General features: G+C 37.3%; 1 protein-coding gene across 3 annotated transcripts in view; it reads right to left on the reverse strand.

Moving 5' to 3' along the window:
- Dync2h1 (dynein cytoplasmic 2 heavy chain 1) overlaps nucleotides 1-10,207 on the reverse strand; it is a 229,073-nt gene that overhangs the window by 120,064 nt on the left and 98,802 nt on the right. For all 3 annotated transcript variants that reach the window (XM_021206255.2, XM_029543408.1, XM_021206253.2), the window contains exons 52-54: nucleotides 4,796-4,938; nucleotides 2,918-2,999; nucleotides 720-874 (exon numbers count right to left, since the gene is read on the reverse strand). In XM_021206255.2, coding sequence (XP_021061914.1) covers nucleotides 720-874; nucleotides 2,918-2,999; nucleotides 4,796-4,938 — 380 coding nt within the window. The remainder of the gene's footprint in view (nucleotides 1-719; nucleotides 875-2,917; nucleotides 3,000-4,795; nucleotides 4,939-10,207) is intronic.

Raw genomic sequence — 10,207 nt, forward strand, 5'->3', positions numbered from 1 at the left:
CTGCTCCCCTACCCACCCACTCCCACTACTTGGCCCTGGCCTTCCCCTGTGCTGGGTCATATAAAGTTTACAAGACCAAGGGGAGGGTGTCATTTCAAAACCACATCTAAGTCTCTATATTTAGAATAATACACAAAGAAAACTATTCAGAATATGAAGTGACATGGGTAAGAACATTATTTTATAAATATAATTTTAACCAAAAACATCAGTTTGTTTTGAAAACATAATTTCAGTTTTATAGTATCAGATATTAACCTTTGTAGTAATATTTACAAAAGCAATGTTTACTTTTCCTTTGTTCTCTTTCTTTTTTTCTGGTCTTCTGAGACAAAGGTTTACTAATTAGCTCAGGCTAGCTCAAATTCCCAATCCGCCTGCCTCAGCCTCCCAAATATTTTGTAACAAGCATGGATAATGCCCAACTAAATAAAAAGACCTGGTGGGGAAGTACTACACCTGTTTAAAACATTAAATGTTATCCCTTAAAAGTGAAATAACTATTAATGAAGAAAAACTCCTCACTGTAATCTAGTGGGAAATACTGTATGGACGTATAATTGTTTCGGGAGGGTTTATTATATATATATTATTTACTCATATTAAGTATATGCCACGTGAAACATAGTATTGTGAACTACATAATCATTCCCTATAAGTAACTCAAGACATAATAATTAAAAACTAAAAATAAACCCTGACAATTACCAGTACTGTACCTGTAAATGACTCTGTCTTTTCAGTAACTCCTTCTTCTTGCTGCTACTGATGGCAGAGTACACATGCAGAAAGGTCATGTACCTGCTTGGGGTGGCCCCATAAGCTTTACAAGACTCATGGATTAGTAAGAATGACTTTATAAAGTCGGGATCAACTAGAAAAAAACATGAAGTGAAATTAACTCATAAGCATGATGCATTAAGAGTTATATCAAATAATCTTACCTATATCTCAGATACTTATAAACACAAGCCCTTTCTGCAAAACATAAAAGCATCCATAGCTCCTATGCTCCTTAAGGATTTGACCACTATGGTTGTGGTGGTCTCTGTTATTTACTTCCCCTGAACACGGCTATTGCTGTAAAATCAATCTACTAATTAGAATTAATTATTCTAATAATTATTATTCCAATTATTAGGGATCAGAATAATTGTGATATAATTAAATTATAATATTTTAAAATCTAATAATTATTCTAACAATTAACATTATACATGTAATAAAAAAGACAACACAGTAAAAGCTACTTGAAATAGAAGAGATTCTAAACCAATTAAAATTTTATTTGATAAAAGGGGAAATACTTCAAAACAAAAGAGTGCGTTCACATGGAATTCAGTGTGTCTGTGATCTATCCTACACTTCTCTCACTGACCGCCTGCACTCCCTCCTTCCATGAAAGAAGCCCACTTCTCCTTACTGGCTCAAACCAGAACCACTGAGGCACTCTTGACTCATCCTTTCCTAAAGTGCCATCCTGTCCTACAGTGTCACAGCCATTACAGTCTAGCTCCACGGCAACCAGTTCCCAATACTCTCCAAGTCCATTATTTCTAAGTTTACCTATTCCTTGGCTCAGGCCTTGTCTGCCCCACATCACAGAAACGCACTTCTAAAGTGGTCTAGTTACGTGTCACTTTCCCTGTACTAACCATTTGATAATAACTGGAGGAAGGAAACGTGGGGATAGAGTAGTGGTGGGGAGACAGACCAAGAGATTCTACTTTAAAAGAAAGTCCTAATTACATTCCTAATGTAATCTCTCAAAAATCCCCAGAGCCCTCAAGTTAGATTGCAAACTCATAATATTATACTGAGATTGGTCCACTGACCCTACCCATCCTTCTCTTCATGTAAGCTGACCCAACCAGCAGTTCAGACCTTTTTACTACTTCTTTACAGTTCCATAAAAGTGCCTGTGCGTCTATCCAAGCTGTCTTCAGAACACCTTTCTAGACGGCTCTTAAGAGCACTTCTACTTCCTATGATACTCGGGACATCAGAACTGCATCTCCCAGCACAGTTTAGGTGAACTTACATCACCGCTTTCTTGCTACATCCAAGTTTAATGTCTATGCAAAACATAATTCTTGGTTTCACTAGGCTATAAGTTCCTCAGTAAAATGCCCTGCATTGAGCATAAAACAACTTTAGTAAACATTTCATGATTAGATGCTTTTGTTAAAGAATGAATATGGCTAAGGTATAAAATAGCTTATTCAAAATTAATGTGGAAAAATATTACAATTGAGAAACTATCATCTATACTCAGAAAATATCTCAAAACTTTTCTGGACTAAGTTCTATGGCATATATACTGATCAGAGTCAAAACAATATAATCAGGACTTCAGTTCACTAGGCCATTTATTTATTTATTTATTTATTTATTTTATTTTATTTTATTTGTGAACGGTTAGAGAATGGGGATGGAGGACAATGTGTGCAAGTTCTTTGGGGGTTGGGGAGAGGCACATGTGTATGAGAGTACACATGCTCATGGAGGCTAGGTGTCACTGCCCAGTTGTCTCCACCATAAGGCCGGGCTGGCAGACTCAAAAACACAGGATCCTCCTGCCTCTACCTTCCTAACACTAGGGTTACAAACAACTGCCACACTGAGACTCAAGCTCAGGCCTTATACATGCACACAAGCAGTTTACCAAGGCATCTCTCCAGAGCCGCAAAAACTATTTTTGAATTTCTGGCATTCTTATACACATTCTTTTGGCTTATATATGATACAAATTAATTTAAAAGCAAAAGAAAACTTCAAAATTTCTTGGACAAGAAACCTGACTGTTAACAATTTTCATTATTTAAATTTATAATCATCTTCCACAACTCTATAACATGAAAAAAAATCCCATGAATACACATTTTTTTAAAAAAAATCAATTATACCAAAATACTACCTGAATTTTTTTTCTTTTCATCTTTTCTTTTTTTTTCATATTTTTCTTCACCATCTGTTTCACTGAATAACATTTCTGGTATCTAAAAATATAGAACGCTTCTTTAAAACTGAATGAAATGTACCCCAAAACCAATTCTTTAACTAATGCTGTGCTTCCATTCACTGATTTATGACAAACAAGCAAAATCTCTAAGAGGTTTTAAGTGAGCATTTGTGAGGTACAGTATATTATTAGGAGAAGCACTTGTGAGGGAAGCACGTGTGAGCATGTGAAAGTGTGTATTCACACTCATAGAAAGCAGAGGGCAAGCCTGTGCCATTCTCAGAAATGGTAAGCCCCTCTGTGGAGACAGGGCCTCTTGCTGTGCTCTCTCTCCAATCAGACTAGCTTCCTGGCTAAGACCCACCTCTTCCTGCTTCCCCAGAGCTGGAATTATAAGCATGCACCACCATGCCCAACTTTTTACCCAGCTTATGGGAGAGCCAAACTTGGTCCTCACTATTGTCTTCATGCTTGGGTGGGAAGCTATACTTTTGAGTATGCCACCCTTGTCCCAAGACACTCTTAGCTTCCAGCCTGACTCCTTCTCAAACCAGCCTCCTCCCAGCCTCTGCTCCCATCTACAGTCTAGGGTCACTAGACCTCTGCACTTCAAGCCCTCTGTATTAGCTAATACCACTCCTCTCCTTCAAACCCTAATTTACTACTTTATTAGCTAAACTCCTTGGTAAAGTGTAATTCCATTTGTGCAAGTGCCTTCAATTTCCCTGCCCACACTTGTTTCATCACACTCAAAGAGCAAAACCACAATATTGGCTAAATTCAAGTCATCATTTATCTAGGTGTAAATGAGTATACATATGGCTTGAGAAAACCCATACAAGTGTGCTAGCTAACCTCAAGGAAACAGACTCAACCTGTCACTTCTTTCATTACCATAAAGTATTCCAAATGTCTTCTCTCAACCCTTCAGCCTGTCAAGCATCTTCTCTCATCCTTCATCAAGTAATAATATCACTTCTGATTTCAGGGAGAAAAAACAGAAGCATATCCAAAACTTTATACCTGCTTACTATTCTCATAGAACAAAAAAACTTGCAAGCCCTCTTATCTGTTTGCAGAAATCTAGCTTTGCCTATGATGTATATGATATCACTAATGCTGAAATGTACCAGACATGAATATGTATTTTATTACATAAAAATGAGTAAGCAGTTGGAAATATGAATGTCATTTAAAGCACAATGTCTCAGGTTATTACTGACTCAGACAAACTAAAATAAGTGGATTGTAGTTTCAAAGATGCTATGAGTTCATACATTAAACTTAACTCTTCTTAAACATTTTGGAATATCAGTGTGGTTTTTAAAAGAACATAAATTTTCACTTTGTAAAATTCTTAACTATGAAGCTGGGCAGGCCGTGGTGCATGCCTTCAATTTCAACACTCCAGAGAGGCAGGTAGATCTCTAAGTTCAAAGCCAGCCTAGTCTACAGAGTGAGTTTCAGAATTGCCAGAGCTAGATAGAGCTCTGTTTTGGTTTGGTTAAAAAAAAAAAAATTCTTACTAACTTTTTTTTTAATTCTAGAATAGCTCTTATTAGTCTAATAAATCAAAGGCATAAAATTTTTAAAAATGATAATTATCTCTTTATCCCACTAAAATTTCTATACTCAACTAAAAGTTTTGCTCCCAAGTTCTATATTCTACCAAAGTATCCTGAGGTAAAAGAAAAGAGAGATGATTTTAGAGTCTCAATGCCCAGCCCCTAGTTAAGCTAACGCTCACACTGGCACTAAGCAAAGACTGGGAAAGTAGCATTATATAGAACGTGCTTTGTTTTTACATTTGCAAGTTTCAGCACCAGAACATACCTTCTTCATACTGCTGTCTGACCAACCCTCCATCCATAGCACCTGGCATTTCTTATGCAAAGCTGGATTACTCTCACAGTTTACTATGAAGTTCAAATTTGCAGAATCCATAATCAAGACAATATGCAAGTTTTGTTGAATTCCTGAAAAAATGGTGAGAAACTATATGAGAATAATTCTGATTATGAGAATAATGATAAATCAGACAATTAACATTTGAACCAGTTTAATGAGATGGTCATTCTGTACAAACGAAACAGTAGGAGATGCTTATGAGAAAGAGCTAGCTACAAAATAATAGTAAGGCAAAATTTGTGCACTGGTTAAAAAAACTACACCCATATACACATGGACAGCACTGACTAGACTCTGGGTTCCAAGAAAAAGGCATCATGTTGAGAGAGTGGGCTGTGGTAGTGAATCCTAGGATTTAAAGAGGGGGCAAAGGTTGATATCAATATATATAAAACTTTCAAAGAATGAATAAAAATATTTGTACAAGTGTAAGACATGTTTGCAAGCAAAAAAAAAAACTCATAAAAGTAACAGATAGGAATCCTGGGTGGCATAATTTTTGTCTTTTTAAAAAATTCTATTTTATTTCCACAGTGCACAAGAAAGTGTTTCTGTATAAATCATTAGTTATTTAGCATTTCAAAACAATATACATATCTATAAATATGTAAGATCTACTACAGTAAACATAATAATCAGATGAAAATACAGACAGCAAGGGTGGTGTTCCAAAACACATCACTGCAATCCCAAGACTGTCACCTGGTAAAATGCTCTATGATACTATTATTATTATAGATTCCTGCTGCTTTCTAAAACCTGCAGAAAAAACTACTAGAAAAAGATAGTAATTACAAAAACTCTTAATTGCAGATAAATTTGTAAGCTACTGAAGAATTAAGGCAAATTAAAAAGCCAAGGAAGCCTCTAGTGAATATGTGCTGTTTGACAAATACATGGTCATGCCACGGACTAGATCTCAGGCTCATGAGAAATTGGCAAAGCCTTCCCCTCAACCAGGGTCAAACTCAGAGTGATAGCAAAATCTTTCTCTGTTCTAAATGCAAATATAGACAGTGTGCAAGTATGAATGTTGATGAATAACTGACCGAGGTGTGCAAAACTAGTAACTGTACCTCCTACCACGATGAGTGAATTCCCTGTCCTGCGCTGCACAGAATCATCACACTAAGGTTCTGAGTAGTTGTACCATAGGTATCACTCCATCAGAGCAAGCATGGCCCATATGCTCCAACTTTTTTGTACAGCAATTAAGTTTATTATCTTGAGGGAGGGCTCTGACCCCTGGACTCAGGTGAAAGCGCCATCTCGTATCCCAGGTCTCTCAGACACCAGTCCAGGCAGGAGAGCACACAGACCAAAGAAACAACAAAGCTTCTTGGACAGCGTCCCTCCTGGCCTTCGTCCTCAGCCACAACAGGGAGCTGAGACCCAGACCTCTGCTCACCTTCCCCGCCAGAGGAGAGTTGACCTGCAGGAATGGCTCTGACCCCGGGCCTGAGGTAAGAGCACCATCTTGTATCCCGGTCTCTCAGTGACCAGTCAATGCAGGACAGTGTGCAGGACCCAGAAGCAACAGAGCTTCTTGGACAGGGGCCCTTTGGGCATTCATCCTCAGCGAGGAAGCAGAGCTTAGTTCCAGACCTCTGTGCACCTTCCCTGCAAGAGGAGAGCTTGCCTGCAGACAATGCTCTGACCACTGGGACTCAGGTAAGAGTTGGACTCCCAGGAGGGCTGACAGAGGCTAAGAGAATCACAGGAGGAACAAGCTCCAGCCAGAGTCAGCTAGAATATATGGCACCAGAGATTACCAAATGGAGAAAGGCAAACTTATGAATCTTACTAACAGAAATCAAGAACACTCGGCATCATCAGAACCCACTACACCCACCACAGAGAGTCCTGGATACCCCAACACACCCGAAAAGCAAGATTCGGATTTAAAAATCCTATCTCATGATGGTGGTAGAGGATTTTAAGAAGGGCATTAATAACTCACATAAATACAGGAGAACACTGCTAAACAGGTGAAAGCCCTTAAAGAGGAAGCACAAAAATCACTTAAAGAATTACAGGAAAACACAATCAAACAGGTGATGGAAATGAACAAAACCATCCAAGATCTAAAAATGGAAGTAGAAACAATAAAGAAAATCGAAAAGGAGACAACTCTGGAGATAGAAATCCTAGGAAATAAATCAGGAACTATAGATGTGAGCACCAGCAACAGAGTACAAGAGATGGAAAAGAGAATCTCATGCACAGAAGATGCCATAGAGAACATGGACACAAAAATTGAAGAAAATGCAAAATGCAAAAAGATTCAAACTCAAAACATCCAGGAAATCCAGAACACAACGAGAAGACCAAACCTAAGGATAATATGTATAGATGAGAATAAAGATTTTTCAACTGAAAGGGCCAGTGAATATCTTCAACGAAATTATAGAAGAAAACTTCCCAAACCTAAAGAAAGAGATGCCCATGAACATACAAGAAGCCTACAGAACTCCAAATAGACTGGACCAGAAAATAAATTCCTCCCGATACATAATAATCAGAACAACAAATGCACAAAATAAAGATAAAATATTAAAAGCAGTAAGGGAAAAAGGCCAAGTAACATATAAAGGAAGACCTATTAGAATTACACCAGATTTCTCACGAGAGACTATGAAAACCTGAATATCCTGGACAGATGTTATACAGACCCTAAGAGAACACAAATGCCAGCCCAGGCTACTGTACCCTGCAAAACTCTCAATTACCATAGATGGAGAAAACAAAGTATTCCATGACAAAAGAAAATTCACACACTATCTATCCATGAATCCAACCCTTCAAAGGATAATAAAGGGAAAACTCCAACACAAGGAGGAGAATTATGCCCTAGAAAAAGCAAGAAAGTAATCCTTCAACAAACCTAAAAGAAGATAGCCACNAGAACAAAATCCCAACTCTAACAAAAAAAATAACAGGAAGCAACAATTACTTTTCGTTAATATCTCTTAATATCAATGGACTCAATTCCCCATTAAAAAGACATAGACTAACAGACTGGCTACATAAATAGGACCCAACATTTTGCTGCATACAGGAAACCCAACTCAGGGACAACCACAGATACTACCTCAGAGTAAAAGTCTGGAAAACAATTTTCTAAGTAAATGGTCGCAAGAAACAAGCTGGATTAGCCATTCGAATATCGAATGAAATCGACTTCCAATGCACAGTTATCGAAAAAGACAAGGAGGGGCAATTCACCCTCATCAAAGGTAAAATCTTAAAAGATGAACCTCAATTCTGAATAACTACGCTCCAAATGCAAGGGCATTCACATTCATTAAAGAAACTTTAGTAAAGCTCAAAGCACAAATTGAACCTTACACAATAATAGTGGGAGACTTCAACACACCACTCTCAACAATGGACAGGTCCTAGAAAGAGAAATTAACAGAGACACATTGAAACTAACAGAGGTTATAAAACAAGTGGATTTAACAGATATCTACAGAACATTTTATCCTAAAACAAAAGGATATACCTTCTTCTCAGCACCTCATGATACCTTCTCCAAAACTGACCATATAATTGGTCACAAAACAGGCCTCAACAGATACAAAAATATTGAAACTATCCCATGCATCCTATCAGATAACCACAACATAAATAATAGAAAGCCAAAATTTACGTGGAAGCTAAAAAATATTCTACTCAATGATAACTGGGTCAAGGAAGAAATAAAGAAAGAAATTGAAGATTTGAGAGTTTAATGAAAATGAAGCCACAATATTCCCAAACTTATGGGACACAATGAAAGCAGTCCTAAGAGGAAAACTCTTAGCTCTGAGTTCCTCCAAAAAGAAACTAGAGAGAGCATACACTAGCAGCTTGACAACACACCTAAAGGCGCTAGAACAAAAGGAAACAAATTCACCATAAAAGAGTAGATGGCAGGAAATAATCAAACTGTGGGCTGCAATCAACCAAGTGGAAACAAAAAGAACTATTCAAGTAATCAATCAAACCAGGAGATGGTTCTTTGAGAAAATCAACAAGATAGATAAACTTTTAGCCAGACTAACTAGAGGGCACAGAGACAGTATCCTAAATAATAAAACATAACAACAGAACCTGAAGAAATCCAAAGCATCATGAGATCCTACAACAAAAACCTATACTCAACAAAACTGGAAAACCTCGATGAAAGAGACAATTTTCTAGACCAATACCAGGTACCAAAGTTAAATCAGGATCAGATTAACAATCTAAACAGTCACATATCCCCTGAAGAAATAGAAGCAGTCATTAATAATCTACCAATCAAAAAACCCCAGGACCAGATGGGTTTAGTGCAGAGTTCTATCAGACCTTCAAAGAAGACCTAAGGCCAATTCTCCTCAAACTATTCCACAAAACAGAAACAGAAGGTACTCTACCCAATTCATTCGATGAAGCCACAATTTCTCTGATACCTAAACCACATAAAGACACAACAAGAAAGAGAACTTCAGACCAAATTCCCTTATGAATATCAATGTAAATATACTCAATAAAAATCTTGCAAACCTAATACAAGAACACATCAAAACAATCATCCATCATGACCAAGTAGGCTTCATTCCAGGGATGAGGGATGGTTTAATATACAGAAATCCATCAACATAATTCAATATATAAATAAACTCAAAAACAAAAACGACATGATCATCTCGTTAGATGCTGAGAAAGCATTTGACAAAATCTAACACCCATTCATGAAGTCTTGGAAAGATCAGGAATTCAAGGCCCATACCTAAACATAATAAAAGCAATATACAGTAAACCAGTAGACAACATCATTCTAAATGGAGAGAAACTTGAAGCAATCCCACTAAAATCAGGGATGAGAAATGGCTGCCCACTTTCTCCCTACCTATTCAATATAGTACTTGAAGTCCTAGCCAGAGCAATTAGACACCAAAAGGAGGTCAAAGGGGTATAAATTGGAAAGGAAGAAGTCGAAATACCACTATTTGGCGATGATATGATAGTATATATAAGTGACCCTGAAAATTCCACCAGAGAACTCCTAAACCTGATAAACAGCTTCAGTACAGTAGCTGGATATAAAATACACTCAAACAAATCAATGTCCTTTCTCTACACAAAGGATAAACAAGCCGAGAAAGAAATTAGGGGTACAACACCCTTCACAATAATCACAAATAATATAAAATACCTTGGTGTGACTCTAACTAAAGAAGTGAAAGATCCATGTGATAAGAACTTCAAGTCTCCAAACCTTCGAATAATAGGAGTAAATGAGAATGAAGATTTTCAACTTAAAGGGCCAGCAAACATCTTCAACAAAATTATAGAAGAAAACTTCCCGAG

This window comes from Mus pahari, chromosome 10, assembly GCF_900095145.1.
Source record: "Mus pahari chromosome 10, PAHARI_EIJ_v1.1, whole genome shotgun sequence".
Classification (NCBI taxonomy): domain Eukaryota; kingdom Metazoa; phylum Chordata; class Mammalia; order Rodentia; family Muridae; genus Mus; species Mus pahari.